Source organism: Pyrus communis, chromosome 8, assembly GCF_963583255.1.
Source record: "Pyrus communis chromosome 8, drPyrComm1.1, whole genome shotgun sequence".
Taxonomy (NCBI): domain Eukaryota; kingdom Viridiplantae; phylum Streptophyta; class Magnoliopsida; order Rosales; family Rosaceae; genus Pyrus; species Pyrus communis.
In genome coordinates, this window is record NC_084810.1 from 13,465,948 (window position 1) to 13,483,914 (window position 17,967).

The following is a 17,967-nucleotide window of genomic DNA, read 5'->3' on the forward strand; positions in this document are numbered from 1 at the left end:
TTGACACACCCCGACTGAGATCAGAGCATGCGGTCGTCACGTGGAAGTGACGTAACCATGTGCACAGTGCGGAAGCTAAGAAATAATAATAAAAATACGAATAAATAAAAACCAAGCTAAACACTGCGTAAATAACATACATGTGCAAGCGTAAGTGTGAAAAATAATGTTCAGAGCACAGAAGACTTAGTGCAGTCCGGGAGAAACAACACTAAATAAACACACCCAAAGGTGATCTTACACTGGTGATAATCTGTCAGATAAGCTGAGAAATCCTCTGGGGAGCCACCAAAAGTGCTAGCCAAACTAGAACCTGGAGGGGCGCAAAACAGAAAGCGTGAGTGGGCAAAAACAAGGCTTTTCAAAAATCATTTCATAAACAAAGTTCTAACCCCTCGCCGTAAAACCTGTATAGTTTCCCAGAAAATAAAATATGCACGCATATATAAATCATGCTAAAAAATATGCCATGTCGACGCCTCTATATAACATGCAAGTACTCAGGTAATGCCATATCAATGCCATGTAATCTGTCAGCCGGAGTCACCTAACGTGACCTGTATGGCTGAATCTATAGCTCAAATCTCCAACTCACTAACTATACCTGCACACAAGTTGGAACCACCTAAAGTGGTCTGTACGACTGGACTGGGTGTAAATAAATACGCTCAAGTGCTACGATCACGTGAAGACTGGACGAATAATCGCGGGTCACCTACGAGTCGAAACCACCTATAGTGGTCTGTACGATAGGACTGTGCACCTAACTTGGATCCAAGATGAGCGTGTGGTGCGGGAGGTGAACATCACGTGAAGGACTATGCCCAACTCTGGGTGGGAGCACTAACACCAGGGGTGCAGGTTATGAGCTCTCTATGCATCTCATATCACTACTAAACATAAACATAAACCATAACTTACCTGACACTTACCTGTGCGTCCATAGCACCAAACATATATATAAATGCAGCTAATAATGCATAACTAAACGGGCAAACATAATGCATGGCATATAAAACATATAAGCGTTTAATTTCATTTTCTGGGAAAATCGCAAGTATATAGGTATATACGGAAAACCAAAAGCTCACTCATTGGTATGTAGAAGGGTCGTAACCCCCTTGCCTCGAGTGACTGCGCTCGTCCTCAGGACAGGTCTCACCTATATGCTAAACAACTATAAAAACGTTAATTTTAAAGCACATAACCAACATTACGAATTAACTTCTCATACAATGCTCAAATAGGGTGTATGAATACACCAACGTGATCTACTCAACCTCACGAACATCCCCATATTTTTAAAATAATTTTCTGACACCACATGCGCCTCACGCGCCGGCCAAGGCACAGCCACACGCACCGTCCACGCGCAGGCACGTGCCTGGCACACTGACGGCGTCAGTTAACGCCGTCAGGAATATTCTGTTAAGTCTAACAGATTCCGTTAACGCTGTTAGGAATATTCCGTCATCTTCTCCGGCCAAACTTCAGCGCTGTCACCGTCGCCGGAAAATCGGGAAAACTTTCAAACTTCGTATCTCACTCGTTTTTCACCCAAATTTCACGAAATTGGTACCAAAATGAAGCTTACAACTAGAGGAACAAATCCTTACCACTTTCAAGCACTAAAACCAACGGAATCTTGCCGGGAAAACTCCACCAAATCCGGCCAAACCTGCAACTCACGATCCTGACGTCCAAAACCTTCAAACGAACCACCCCGAGCTTCCTAAGGACCTCACCAAGCTTCCTACAAGCTTGAAATTCCTAAAAACACAAGAATCAACGTGTGCATGAACAGTACCCCGATTTACACCTCTCGGGTTCGACGTGAAAATGAAGGTTCCCTTACCTAAAATGGGTATGGTTAAACACCTAAGCACCTCACGATCACAAATATGTAGTTTGTTTCCTCGATCCATAACGTTTCCAATGGTTTTGGTGTTGTCCGTACGAAGAAGATAGGAAAGGGAGAGAGAGAGGGACTCGGGACAGGAAGAAGATGGGGATGAAAGTGTGTGGGTGCGTGTGTGGTCCAAAATCAACCAACCAATTTCCAAAAACGACCACACAACAAAACAAACATACTAAGGGCAAAACCGTCATTTCACCTCTACAGTACGAAAAGTTCGGGAAGGGCTGTCACACATATGAATTCTATGAAATATTCTAACAAGGTTCTATCTCATATTTTCAAACTAGCACTCATACATCTCACTTATTTTAACAATAAGTTAAATACACACACAGACACAGATATATATATATATATATATATATATATATATATCATAATAATGCATCCTATACACGTAAATCAAGATATATATGGGATAGCCCACTACCGAATATAGGCCCACTAGACTCTACTTAGTCTCTAGTAGTACTAATTTTAATATTTGAAATGATTCGAGACATGTTGACCAAAAGTCAACTCTCAATCAATGGTGGGGTCCACAACATTACATAATTTGATCTAGAACACCCACTTACAGATTTTTGATCCGTAACTTCCCAAGAGCCTTAGTAATCTTCTAGAACAATATCCTAAAATTTCAGAACGATCCAACGGTCGGATCTTCGCCAATTGCTAAAATTAAGTTGTGGTCAACAATTAGTTTTACAAACTTAAAAATTTAATTCATAAAGATCTGTATGCCAGATTCTTGATCCATCAGTTCCTAATGTCCTCAAATATTATGTACTATAAGGTACTAAAGGTTGGCGCCAATCCAACGGTTGGATCGTTGATTCATATAATGATCAAGTGTCGTACCTTAATGAAACTAGGTCCAAACGATAGAAACTCATTAATCGGGTGTCAAATATGGAATCGGGATATTAAATGTAGCCTAGAAGGATCAAGTGGTTCCTCGGGCCATATGCCGCCTCGATTCGTCGAAAAATTCACCTAACACCAAAATTTCCCAAATTATACCAAAATAAAGATCTTGACGAGAGGAGTAAGTTTTATAATTGGGCCGAGGTCCAATTCGGTTGGGAAGTGGCTTGAAAATCCTTTGAACCTCTGGAAACCCTAAAAATGGTGCCACTTAATTCGACGTCCAAATGAACTCTAACATTCCAACCGCTGCTTGGGTCTTGTTCCTGGGTTCAAGAGGAGTGGATTGATGGTGGTGGTCGCTGGTGAATGTTGCAGGATAAGCGGATCGCCATTCGTGGCACTCTTAGACATCACCCGATGTTCTCCACTATACAGGGTCAAAACCTCGTCGATCTTGGGTGGAAAATGGAGAGGGAAGGCCGGTGTGAAGTTTCCAGGTGGTGCCTCAGTGAAATTAGATAAAAAAATGACGGAAAACTGCCGGATATCCTTTCGGGTCAAAACCAGGTCGCGGTGGGGGTAACAGGTCGCGCGGGTTACTTGGTTTCCCCCTCTCTCCTTTCTCTCATTTCCTCCTCTTTAATTGGTCACCATTTCCCTCCTTTTCTCTTCCACGTCTGTAATTACCTAAAAATTTTAATTCGGAAGCTAATTACTAAGATAGGCCCAAATTCCTTTTCTTAGCAAATTTCACTAAAAGATTAATTTTAGTAATTTTATTATGGCTACATCTAACCTTCTCGTTAGACTGCCTACGTACCCTAGCAAGGGATCAAGTCATTCTTAGTTCACATTACGCTTCTAGAACAACATACTAAAATTTCATTTTAATCTAACGGTCACATTCGAGTGGCGGTCAACGTTTTAATTTACTAACTTGCAAATTCAATTCAGGAAGATCCATACGTTGGATTTCCGATCCATAAGTTCCTAAGGTCCTCAAATATTATGTACTATAATGTCTCAAAGTTTGATGACAATCCAACGGTCGAATGGTCGTCAATTACGAAAAATCGTACGATGGTACAATTATCTGAAAAAATTTGAATATTCGAATCATCGTATCAAATTTCAACAAACGGACTTTGGATATGAGCTCAGGACATCAAGGATTTCCTTCTGTCCAAAATCCATGGAAACAGATTCTGCCCATCGTGCTGCGCTTGTGGTGATTTTCGGCGACCAGAAACCCATTTTTTTGTATAACTCCAAATTCTACCAAAATTTACAGGAAGATAGAGCTCAACAAGAGGAACAAGTGTTATACCTTCCACGAAGTCCAAAAGTGGACAGAAGAGGGTCAATTCCGCTGATAAAGTTTGCGGGTGCCTAAAGTTTCCCAGTGTCGATTCGTCGCCCACGGTGGTCCAACGAGATCAAAGCCGGTCGGGATTTACTCCTAGGATGATGGGATACAAAACCCAAGTGGTGGCATTGGCCATCGCTTCGTCGATTCACTGGAAAAATGAAAAGGGTGGCCGCAGCACCATTGGTTTTCATCAGTTTTTATGGCCTCACACCGCCACATACGGTGGTTAATCAAGGTGGTTCTTGGTTGGATTTTGTAGAAGGAAGTGAGAGCTTCAATATGGTGGTGGTGGTGTCGAAAAACTCCACCAAAGTTGGCTGGAATCAGCGTCAGAAAATGGGATGTCGCGAGGGTGAACTGGGTCGCGAACTGGCTTGGAGTTTCTAGGCCTTTTTGGGTCAGTTTCTTCCCCTGGAAACTTCCTAATTTCTCACCAAATTTAATGACTTACTACTAATAGTAAGTCCACGTGTTTAAAGTTCTCACCATTTCCGAGGCTCGTAACTTCTTCGTTCTAACTTGGAATTAAGATCCGTTTGAACCTACGCACTTGTAGGGTCGTCCTCTATTCAAATATTTCAAGAATTTTGATAAAATATATGAGGATAAAATACGTCCTCGTATAATTATGCTAACCAAATAGGGCATTTTTGTCATTCCCCATTCGAATTTCATAACCATAAATCGATCTTTTTTTTTTCTTCAATAAAATGAATATCAACATCATTTTTAAAATATTCAAGGTGTTACAGCGTCTCTCTTTTTCCCCTCTCCCCCGTTGCCATATGGTAGCTTCTAGTTTTTTTTTTTTAATTTTTACAATTAAAACGTTTCTAATTTCTTCATTTCAACTCCAATTCACGAACGGTTTTCACCTACACGCTCGTAGGATCAAGCTCTATCCAATTATTCTTAGTGTGACCTTGTAAGGTCTACAGATTTTTAACGATTACTAACCAAAATTGAAACTTTGTAATTAGTTTAATTAAAATCTAAATTTAATAAAAATAATATAAATTCCCGAAAATAATATAAAATCTCGTTAATACAAATACGTAGTTTACAATAGTGAAATCTAGGAACGAGATTTCACATGTATATCCTCCGAGATCGCATACACCAAAAATCACTAAAAACAAACTTTCGGGAATCAAGTAACGAGATGAAATCCTTAGACAGTTAGAAACGAAAATCACGATTTAATAATTATTTCAACATTGATTTTGGTGGTTTTTTTAAGGACGCTAATTGAGAGTAAAATCACAAATTAAAGGGACATGATCCCTCAAATTCGATGATCTTTTAAATGTTTGAAATTAAATAAAAAAAAATAAGAAATTTTTTTTTGAGGTTTGCCCAACAAAAAGGTGCATGTTGTTAGACAAAAGTAGACATATTCGTCAGGTCATAGTATCAATTTTGTAGGGCACATATAAAAATTTCTCCGCGCTTTTTCCCAAAAAATAAAATTTCTCACCAGGTTAAAGGGGTTGCACAATGAAATACTATAAAATTCCTTGGGCAAACTTCAGTTGTAATACATAAAGGGTAAGAAATTTACATTCCTCACTACTATAAATAAAGGCACAATGTCGTGAGAAAACATTTTCCTCACTACTATAAATAAAGGCACAATGTTGTGAGAAATCACACCACAAAATTCACCCAATTATCTCTTTCTCTATGCTTGATGCACCTCTCCATCTCTTTATATCCCTTCAGTTAAATAGGCCTACAACACTAATAGCTTTATTTAGTGAAAATAGTTTGAATTTTAATGAAAATGAAAAAAGTTTAATATAATAAGGAAAAAAAAAGCTTACCAGCGGGACCTGCATGTTCCCTTTCTTCCTCTCTCCCAAAAAAAACTTGTGTGAGGCTTGACTTGACACTGGACTTTGCTAAGTGGCATTGCAATCTACTTAAAACTCTTTACATGGTAAGTTATAAAATATAATATTTATCATTTCCTATCAATCTTCTATTTTAAGATTTTTATGATCATTTTTTTACTAATTAATATACATTGTGAGATTGATCTAACAGTTGATATTTTTTCCTCTCTCCTTTTCCTTCCCCATACGCTGTTCATATTTTTTTTCTTTTCATTTAATTGATTTATTTATCTATAATTATAATTACTGGTGATGGGGAAGGAGAATCCGTATGGTGTTCGATTTTGTTTCTGACGTCCAGAATCATTACTATGAGCTTCCGAGCCTTTTAGCAATTTTCAGCCGCTCATGAAGAAAAATGGACCCGATCGATCGAACTTGAAGACTGAATCATTTAATATATTTTTGTGATATTCAATTTTGTTGTTAGTCGAGGTAGAATGCTACAATTCATATTTATTGATAAACTATTACAATTATTGATGCTTTTTGTTTACAATTCATATTCATACGAAGAAAGGAAACAAGCAGTGTCCAAGAAGATTGCAATGGCAGAGAGGGGAGAAAAACGAGAGGAATGAGAAGAAGAAGAAAAATATGAAGTGTGAGATAGATTTGATGGTGTATATTAATTAATAAAAAAGATAGTTATAAAAAATTTAAAGCAGAAGAATGATAGGGAATGGTAAAATGTTGTATATAAAATATAGGTAAATTTTAAATGAATTGTAGTGCCACTCAGCAAAGTTCACTGACAAACTGAGCTCCACATAAGTTTCCATCCTCTCTCACCCATCCGTATCCCCTCTCTCTTCACCCATCATAATCATCTCTCCTCATACACTATCATCTCTCGTTCTCATCTTTCACTATCACCATCATCTCTTTTCTCTTTCATCTATAACTATCATCTCTCACTTATCTCTCTCATGTCACTCCTTCCTCCCCTCCCTTTTATTTTTTACTTTTTTGTTATTATAATTTTTTTTAATAAAAACACCTAATAAAATTTTATTAATAAGAAATATTGTTTCTTAAAAATATATATTTCTAGGAAAACTAATGAAAATTCAAGCTATTTTCTTGTTATATTAGTCAGTTTTTATAGCTTTTTTTTTTTTTATAAAATTGACACTATTTCTATAATCGATGCCGGCGACACCATTTCTAGAAACAATGACACTATTTTCAAAATCAATGTCACTGTTTCTAGAAATGGCGACACTATTTTAAAAAATGATGACACTATTTTTAGAAATAGTAACCTTATTTCAAGAATCAATGACACTACTTCTAGAATTAGTGTATTATTTCAAGAAATAGTGCCATTATCTCTAAAAATTTTAACTTCCAACTATTTCTAGAACGGTGACACTATTACATTGCAATAACTATTTTTGAGGGTGGAAGTTGTTAATGCAGAATCCTTTTCAGCCCCTAGGATAGTGCAGGCCTAATAAGAGGCCTAACTAAGGCCTGAGGAAAGAAGAGAAGACTAAGGCCTAAAGGAATAAGAGAAGACCAAGACCTCTAAAGTTAAGAGGACACAACTCTTTAGCACATGATATGCCATATCCAAAGTGCTAGGCGTACAATGCTAGGCAAGAGTGTTAGGCATTTAGTGCTAGGTAAAAGTTCTAGGCAAGGGTGCTAGGCAGAGACCACCAAGAGGGTGCTAGGCTGAGACCACTAGACCAGGGTGCTCTAATTAAACCACCAAACCATTGTACTCTAATTAGATTGCCAAACCAGGGTGCTCTAATTAAACCACCTAAGAGTTAGGTATGCAATGTGCTCTACAAATGACTACTTCCTTGAGTGCTTTACAGATGACCACTACATAAAGGCACGTTGACCAAGACAAGATATTAAATGAGTGCTTAGAGATAGGCCACATCATCTTTTATTTGGAACCAATCATTCGACTTTCCTTAGAAAGGTAGGCTTTTGGCCTATATAATGAAAGAAAGAACATAGAAGAGAGGGAGGTTGAGTGAGGAGGAGAAAGCCTACGGGCTTTTCAATTGGGACAATGCTTGACAAGGCGGGAGGAGTAACTAAGGTTCCAGTAAGATGCTCGGCTCGCCTGAACCTGAAAAAGTGAGCCATCCTGATTGCTAAAACATCACTTCGATGACAAGAGAGTGGCCAAATAGGTGGAAAGGTGTTAGTAAGCTAGTACAAGTGGTTGACACATTAAATGTCAGTTTGAAATGCCCTAAGAGGGAAAGACCTATATAAAGGGGTAGAGACCTCTATTATGAAGGTCAGACGAATCGAAGAGAATATAATAAATGTATGAGTTAAGCGTTTTTTAGCCTTGAAATCAATATATTAATATCAACATAGTGGATGTAGTCCAGTTTTAAGGGGTGAACTGCTTATATCTTTGAATCCATTTAATTTTCAGTCCATCTCCTGAGCTTATCGAAAGTAATTTAATCAAGTTTATTAACCTTGCAACTTTGAGCGTTAACAGTTTGGAGCATCTGTAGGGAGCGTATACTATTTGGTTGTGTTTGCTACCTTGTTGATCTAAGCACACGGTACAAATGGAACAATAACACCTTGCTAAGCACCATGACAGGGGCAAAAGGAGCGGCCCAGCCCGCCGAGATCAAGGGATCCATCGAGTGAACAATACGAATACCAGATCCCTAAGCCACCGCCAATCGTCCAGAAGAGGCTTCCTCTATTAGCAGAGAGTCAGGAATGCCTGATCCTAAGTTTGGACTTTATTGAAAAGAAGCGCATGAACGTCGAACTCCAACAACAATCGTAACATCAAGAAATCGCTCGGCATTACGATCAGAAGGTCAACCTTAAGAGTTTTCAGAAGGGGGACTTAGCGATACGAGTTATGATGCTCTCTACTAAGGAGAAGACGTGCCGTACCTTAGCCCTAAAGTAGGAAGGGCCATACAGAGTGGTTGAGGTAATGAGACCAAAACGTATCAGTTAGCCAACTGCGAGGGTCGATGATTGGCCTACACATGGAATGTCAAGCACCTTAAGTGATATTTTATTTATAAGTGGGTGGAGTAAGTTAAAGGTGAGAGTATGGAAGAAACACGACTTGCATTATGTAAATGGAAGACTTGCTCGACTCTCTTCTTGTGTGGAGGTTTTTCCTTTTTGAAACAAAAGAAGTTTGTTGAAAAACAAATTTGGATCAGGTCAGTCCTCACTACACTAAAGCCTACACACACAAACATTCCCAGCCGCTAATAACTTGGCAACTTTAATCGATCATCACTACCAAGGGGAAAAGGATAATAATAACCTAGATCCCAGATTTCATCATACATCCACACAACGGTAAGTGACAAAAGACGAATCCCTAAAAATATTGAAAATGACCCCTAAAGGCTTTGTCCAAACAAAAAGTGAATATAATTACAACCCCAATAAAATTGTACAAGTTGTTCAAAAAATTCACTTCCTTGTCCATTGAAGGCCCAATTGGTTGATCAGGAAGTGGCAGAGAGTAGTTATTGACAATCAGTGTTACACCTTTATCTCTTCGTCTACCTCATGCTTGGACTCTTTACCATTGTCCTTAATGTCTAAGTCGTAGTCGGGGTACACTGCCTTGACTTTCTTATATAAGTCCATGAAGCCTTTAAGGCAGAGTGACTCGAAGAGCTTGATACCATCGTGTGTCTGCATGAAACGATCCAAGTCCAGAGTAGCTCTGGATAAAGTGTCATTAAAGGCCTTCTGGAGATGTTCGTTGATTTCCCTAAGACTCATAATGACGTCATTCCAGTTTTTCAAAAAAATATTTAGGTTATGAAACTGTAGGTTCAGATTGAAAATTTTTACTTTGTCAGAATAAAAAACATCATTCCAACTTGCAACCCTAGTGAATAGGACCCCACATCATTTTAACTCGTACTTAAACTAATGATAAGGACTTGAAAACTTTGAATGTTAACTAAAAATCATGTAATAACTTTATTTAATAGTTAGACAAAGCCCAATATTGAACTAGTCCAGTTAAAATGGCCCAAACACTGAGTTTCCAATGTTACCCTTAAATCCTTCAACTCTTGGTGCACCCAATCCCGTTTAACATTTCTCTTTCTTTCTGGATCTCTCTGCTATTCTCTGCCTCCATAACCTTAAATCCTTCCATATTCGGCGTGCCCACACTAGTACACACGCATGAAGAGTTAAAGAGAGCAAAATTACTTTGATTTGTGCACAGTCGCCCATACCTAAACTTGCTGCCACTAGCTATATCTGGTAACCCTCACACACAAATCCATAATTTTCCTTAAAAAATTAATATAAAAACATTTTGGGGGTTTTTGCAAGCAGGAGTAGTGTTTTTTTTTTTTTTCTCTTTTTTCTTTCTTTCTTTCTGGGAATTTAACTTATGCTTCTTCTTTTTTTTGGGTCATTTGGGTTGAAGTGGCATGAGTAATTTTGTACCTTTAATTGCTTCTTTCCCTGATCTGGGGGCTTTATTTATGATTCATACTTTTGTTGAGTTTTAAGAGGAAGTGAGTGAGTGAGTGAGTGAGTGAGGAGAGAGATAGCTTTGGTATTGGAGAAGGAAGATTACTACTGCTACTAGTCGATGATTTTGCTTGATTTGGTGATGAGAAAATGATGGGTTTTGTGGTGGTGGGGGAGGAGAAGAAGGAAAATGGGCCTTCTCAGTTTTGACTTTTGACTACAGAAAAAAAAAAAGATGAAATGAAGTAGGAAAAATTGGGTGAGAAGCAAGAAAATAAAAGAGATCCCTTTTGGAACTTTTATCAATTAATTCCAAATCAGAAAAAGGGCTTAACAAGCATGACAAGTAACAAAATAATTCACACTATTTCTAAACTGAACCAAAATAATCCACATTATTTCTGAAGTGAAAAATAAACACTATTTATGAATCTACAGCAAAAATACAAATTATTTGTGAAACTAAATCAAAATACAACACTCTATTTCTAGAACTACAACAGAATAACTCACAATATTTTTGAAATTGAACTAAAATATCACACACTATTTCTAGAACTACAACAAAATAACTACACATTATTTCTGAAGCTATAGCAAAATAACTCACACTACTGCAAAATAACCCACACTATTTCTGCAACTACTGCAAAGCAACTGCACTATTTCTGAAACTTAACCAAAATAATCCACACTATTTCTGGAACTACAGTAAAATAACCAACACTATTTTTGGAATTCCAGCAAAATAAGCACACTATTTCTGAAACTTAAGTAAAATAACCCACATTATTTCTGAAACTGAACCAAAATAATTCACACTATTTCTTAAAGTATAGCAAAATAACTCACACTACTTCTTGCCAGTCGCTAAGATGTGTCGGGGGTCGAATTCCATCTTCCTTGTAAAATCAAGCCCAATTATCTTGAAAGTAGTCCATCCACTCCTCAAGAAATTTTTCTAGGGGATGGGTACATTGACTGAGCTTGAGTTCCACTCCAGTTAAATGATGCCACATATATATATATATATATATATATATATAGGAGCTAGTAGGTAGAAATATTGTTAAAATGTTTAGTTTGGGTGGCATTGTAACTTTATTAGCCATGGTGTTAAATGACAAAAGTTAAAGAAATATAGGTGTCATTTGTGCAATTTTTTTTTAAAAAATCTAATTAATTATGACTCTACGCATAGAGGATTTAAAACCTTGGCCTAACAGTAATTTGAAAGTAAGGAATCAACAAGGATATGAAATTTGTACCTCTATTTTCTACTTTTCTTTGAGAATTTTCTGAGTTTCTTCTGCAAAAGGCAATTTTGCTTTGAGAAATTCCTAACTTCTTGTGCTAATGTATGATTTGAAAATGGGAATCCAAGTTCAAATGGAATTTAATTTGAACTTTTAAATTTTGTGAAATGGGATTTGTGTTTGTGGAATTGTACGATTACAAGTGGTCTAATATCCTAATTGATAGGATGTTGAATTTCCGCGCATACATTCTGGATTTGAAAATTCCATTTCTCTAAATTATTATAATAGTAACTCACACCCTCTCTTTAATAATCATAATTTAAAAAAAAAAAAATTGCACGACTTGCATGCTCTGTCTTAATGGCAGTTAAAGAAATTGTATTACTTTGAAGTTACCGTTTGACGAAAGTGGTTGGTGTTTTGCCTTAATGGCAATGAGATTTATATGGTAAATCTTAATATTTGTGAATTGGCTAAGGGATTAGTTTAGGCTCTCTTAGGGGTAATTATGGAAAAAACAATTTTATTGCGGATTAGGCTTCACTTCGGGCCATGTTTTTAATGTTTGTGGGGCTATTTTATGAATAATTTTGTCTTTATGGTTAAATCTCAAGCCCTTTTGGTTAAATAAAAGTTTAAGGTGATTTGTAGTTAAGAAAAAGTTGGCCCAAACCATTTTTATTAAAGCTCCATAAAATTTTTAGTATCAAATTTACAAAAAATTTTATCAAAAAATAAAAAATAAAAAATTTTACAGATTTTTGTGCTATAATCAGAATATTTCATAATATAAATCGCTCTATAAAATTCATCTATGAAACAAATGAATTAAACTGAAGTCGTTTAGTGAATTAACTGTAACAAATAGATAAACGGTTTATACTATTTTTGTCCATCTATTTTTATACAGTTTGATTGATAGACTTTCTAGCAGCACGATGACAATTCTCAGCTGCACGATTGATATCCAACGGCTAGCAAAAGTTTAGCACAAATCCTTCTCTGCACTGAAGAAAAATTGCATTGAAGATGCCTCTAAGACGTTGAGGTAGCTCTACATTTACAACTTCATTTTTGAGTGAAGATACAATATTCATTGACAGAAATTGAATACGTACAAACAAGATAGAGTGCATACAATGAGCTTTAATAAAAAATTTGTCGAGAATTTTAACCTGAACGAAAACAAAAAAGAGCATTCCCGCACCATGAGAAATTCCATATAATTACTATCCTCAGTTAAAAGGTATATTAGAGCAAGTCCACCGACGCTTGATAGCCCAACACCCAGCTAAAACCCTCCAGCCCAGCCTAATAGGTTGGCACCCAGCCCAAGCCAGGCCATAGGCCAGACCAGAATCTACAGACCAAAGAGTAGGCCAATCTGATGTCATGTTGACTCCAATGTGACGTCAAAGGGCATTTGATTTTTTTTTTTTTTGCACCAAGCGCGTGGGAAGCACTTGTGACTGGGCTCGCATCACCAACAAGAAATCAGAGGCTGGCCCTGTATGCACAGACGCACTCACCGATAAGATGGGGAGGTCACATGGCCCTTTTCTAGGCATGTTGGATTTCCAACGGCTAGTTTTTTGGACCATTGGATTTCCAATGGTCAAAAAATTTTGAATTTGAAATCCAACGGCTAGATGACGTGACGTGTTCTAGGCCGTCCGATCCAAAGATCAATTGCCCACAATTTTCGGGCTTAAAAGAAGAAAAAAAACCCCAACGGTCAGAATTGTTACTGTTCGCCACATGTCATACTTATGGGCTGTTGGATTTGAATCTTTTTTCAAATCCAATGGTCTAGATTAATTCACTTAATAAAAATTAATAAAAAATTGTTAAAAATACAGAAAAAAAATTAAAAAAAATTATTATTATTTTCCTATAAATACCTAACCATCATCTTCCACCTTACACCATATTTCAATATTTTCAACACTTTCTACCAAAGCTTTTATATACTTTTTGCCTGAAAAAAAAAAAACCTAAGAACCTCATTCTTTCTTTTTTTTTTTTTTTTGTCCATATAAACCCTATGTCCGTACATTCATCCTCACGCCAAAATCAATCCTTCTTTTTAGCTCAGAATCCTTTTTCATTGTTTTCAAATCTTGAGTTCTTGCAATGTCTTCTTCAATAAGAGCGTATAAACAGTTTGAGGAGCAACAAAAAAAATTATTGGCACAACATGAAGAATTGGTCAATCTCGAGGAAGGTGGAGGTGGAAATGAGGCTTTCGCGATGGAGGAGGATGAGGATGATGACCATAGAAGGCAAAGGGTCTCACATTCCAGCCGTGTCATGGAAGCTGTGGGTCAGATATCCAAACCCATAAGTGCTGGAAACTTCGATAGAAAGAGGGAAAAACGAGGTACAAATCTCTTAAGATTATTTTATCCCCAACTGTGTATTTCCTGATCATGTTTTCAGACGTTGTTTTGGAATGCAACAAAGTTTGTTCGACAAAATCATGAGTGCTATTTGCAACCATAATCAATACTTTGTGCAAAAAAAAAGGATGCTTTTCATGTTCTAAATCTTCTTCTTGAGCAAAAGTTACTGCTGCCTTGAGGAGACTTGCATATGGAGCATTTGTAGATTAAGTAGATGAGATAACGAGGATGGCAAAATCAACTGTTCTGGAGTCCCTGATGGTTTTGCTCTGCAATCGAAGTCCTCTATACGAAGAAGTACCTTCGAAAACCAACGCATAGGGATCTACGAAGGCTATTGAAGAAATGTGAGATGTGAGGCTTCCCTGGTATGATTGGAAGCATCGACTGCATGCACTGGACCTAGAAAAACTGTATAATTGCATGACAAGAAGCGTATGACGACAAAAACGGAGCCAAACGTATCATTTTGGAAGCGGTGTCTTCATTTAATACGTGGATTTGGCATGCATTTTTTGGTGTTTCAGGAACTCAGAATGACCTAAATGTCCTTGCCCAATCTCCAGTCTTCGACGAAGTGCTGCAAGGAAAAGCACCCAGAGTCATATACTCAGTCAATGGCCATACATACGACAGGCCGTACTACCTTGTAGACGGCATTTACCCAAGGTGAACAACGTTTGTCAAAACAGTCCCACATCCACAAAATGAAAAAGAAAAACACTTTGCAAAATGTCAAGATGGGTGTAGGAATGATGTGGAGCATTGGTTTGGTATCCTACAAGTTTGTTGGACGATTGTCAGGTCAGCTGCTAGAATGTTTGATGTCGAGGCACTTCGATACATCATGATGACGTGTATCATTCTCCACAACATGATTGTGGAAGACGAGTATGATTATGATGCCATCAACGAATATGAGCCAGACACAATGAACAACTCAAGAACACGTATCTATTGTGCTCATGATGGCACCGAAGATCCTGTGCAACATGAGCCATTGGAACGGGATGGACATTACAATCAATTGATCGCTGAGCGGTACACTTCATTGCAAGAGCCATACTGGCACTGTACCCGTCAAAATGACTTGATTGAGCACCAATGGGGATTGCAATAAGGTCAAGATAATTAAAAGAAGCTTATGGTGGAGCAATAAAGTTCTTAGTTTATTTAGTGTGTTTTTTTAAGTTTATTTGATGAGTTTATATAATTTTATTTAATGTGTTTTTTAAGTTTATTTGATGAGTTTATGTAATTTTATTTAGTGTGTTTTTTTTTTTTTTAAAGTTTCTTTGATGAGTTTACATAATTTTATTTAGTATGTTTTTTTAAGTTTATTTGATGAGTTTATGCAATTTTATTATGATAATGACACGTGATGTGATGAGATTGGTTAAAATTTTTATTTGAAATGAAAACTATTTATTTATTTATTATTTTATAAAAAAATTAATAATATTTTAAATAGGCTGGATGCCAACGTATTTTGTAGGGATGAAGATCGTTTGTGCCAGAACATTTTTTAAACTCTATGCTAACATATTTTTTTGGAATAGAAATGCATTTAATCTATTACCGTTCATTGAAATCTATCACTGTTATTGAATAGATGAAATAGGCTGAATGCTAGTTGAATTTTTTGGGAATGAACTTGTTGTTATGACTTCATTTAATGTGATGTTGATCATACGAAGGGACTGCACAGAAGCATCCTTTAAACAGTGTGTGCATGTCACCGCCAAAAAAATAGTTTCATCCATAACGATGACACCATTAGGAACATATAAAGGTTAAAAAGCAAAATCAGAAGCTATAACGATCATTACACTGCTCGAAGGTCTATTCAGTATTCATTGTGCCGACTGGAAAATTGTGCAATCATCATGACAGTGGTTGTTTTCAAAATCTCTTCGTTGAGTTTAATAAGCAAATTTCCAATTTCTTTTTTGGCCAGATTCTTCTCTTTTTCTTGAACAAGAAGTTTATTTCTTAAATTCCAATTCAATTGTCATTTGAATTTTTTTATAAAGAAAAGAATAATCTTTATCTTTAAGAATGATTTTTGTTTTTCACGTACATTGACTGATTAAAGTGACAAAGTTTCTTTCTTAAATTCCAATTCAATTGTCATTTGATGTTTTCATAAAGAAAAAGAAGAATCTCTATCTTTAAGAATGATTAAAGTGATAAGCATCTGTAGTTTTGTTTTCTACTTTATTATTGCCGCTTCAACTACTTATTGACGTAGTTCTAAAATTTTCATTTTGTAACAAGTATATGTTAATTCGTAAATCTAAATCAAATCATAAATATTGTGAATTTATTGGCGGAGCCAAGTTCGAGGCTCTGTTAGGCTATACTAGCATAGAGAGATTTTTAGTTCTTCAAGCTTAAAAATAATAATCTTTTCGTCTATTTTATAATTTTTAATTGTCATATTCTACTTGTAAATGAAAATTTTAAATATTAAAACTGCTTTTACTGAAAATAGAGCTAATAAATGTTGAATAAACTCATTATTTTAACTAATATTATATTTTAACATTAATAAATTAAAAGTTCCTTATTTTATTCCTATGATAGTTTTGAAAACTAGAAGCCTAGAAAATATAGCATAAAATTCTCGCTTCAAATTATTATATTCAAGTTTTTAATAAAATTCTCGCTTCAAATTGTCATATTCACCTAATGACGTAGCCATCGAATAATTCATGGCCACGTCATTGGGTGAATCAATTCAAATTCAAGCGATTATAGTTTAATTGTAGTTTGAAATTTTGACAAACCTCAAATGTGCAATTTGATACGTTATTCAAACCCAAAGGCGAACCAACTCAAATCGCGTTCTGCCCTACAAAAGATCATATCCAATTTATTTTTTAAGTCGGTAGCATGCCATATTCTATTTCGAAATGTGTTCCACAACATAACGCACATATCAAACCCTACTTTGGTGGAGTTTTTGGTTAGCCGTGATGGTGGTCAGCTGTCTTTAGAAAAATGTTGCCCTCAAATTATTTTGGAGAGATGACAGTCTACAGCTTATTGACGGTTAGTTTATTATTGTTGTGTTTTAAAAAAAAAAAAAATTTTTTTGCTTTGTTGTGGGAATAAAGAGTTTTAAAATAAAGTTGTTAAGTGTTTAGTAAACTCTTTTTCTTTTTTTTTTTTAACAGTGTTCAAGTGTTTGGTAAACTTTTATATAAATTGCTTTGAATAAGTTAAATGACGAAAAATGATATAATATTTAATGTGGTATAATAATTATCAAAGACAATAATGTAGGGACATGTGGAGGTATACTTGTCATTTGAAAAGTTCATTAAATGAACATTAATTATTATGCTTTGAAAAAAAAAAAAACCATTTTTTTTAGAAGCATGGTAGACTTTGCTTCTATTTTTTTACCTTCATTTATATCATACTTACTGAAAAATCTGGTATATTAAATGTTTTTGGTAAAAAAAAAAAAAAAAAACTTTTTGCTTTGTTTTACCAAACACATTTAATGTACCAGATTTTTCAATAAACTGCTTCATTTAAAGCACCATAATCCCAAACCGACCCTGAATCTCTTGGCAGTCTGCAAAGGTAGGGTTGGTTTGGAATTATAGAGCTTTCATTAAATGTGTATGGTAAAATAAAAAAAAAAAGTGTTTTTTCTTTTTATTTTTTGGTTTTTTTTAAACTGCTATCAATGAAAGTAGAAAAAACATATAAAAATAGAATCAATGTCTACCATGCTTCAAAAAAATTGTTTTTTTTTTTCAAAGCATATTAATCAATG

General features: G+C 35.9%; 1 protein-coding gene across 1 annotated transcript; it reads left to right on the forward strand.

The window, feature by feature from the left end:
- The first annotated feature begins 13,908 nt into the window (after nt 1-13,908).
- LOC137742983 (uncharacterized) lies at nt 13,909-15,297 on the forward strand. The gene is made up of 3 exons (XM_068482908.1): nt 13,909-14,155; nt 14,705-14,846; nt 14,982-15,297. The coding sequence occupies exons 1-3, from the start codon at nt 13,909-13,911 to the stop codon at nt 15,295-15,297; spliced, it is 705 nt and encodes a 234-aa protein (XP_068339009.1).
- Nucleotides 15,298-17,967: the final 2,670 nt, after the last annotated feature.

Excerpts from the sequence above, each read along its gene's own strand:
- LOC137742983 (XM_068482908.1), top strand. The coding sequence starts at position 13,909 with ATGTCTTCTTCAATAAGAGCGTATAAACAGTTTGAGGAGCAACAAAAA. Across the intron at positions 14,156-14,704 it reads TAGAAAGAGGGAAAAACGAG|GAACTCAGAATGACCTAAAT; the intron begins GTACAAATCTCT and ends TTGGTGTTTCAG. Across the intron at positions 14,847-14,981 it reads GTAGACGGCATTTACCCAAG|GTCAGCTGCTAGAATGTTTG; the intron begins GTGAACAACGTT and ends GACGATTGTCAG.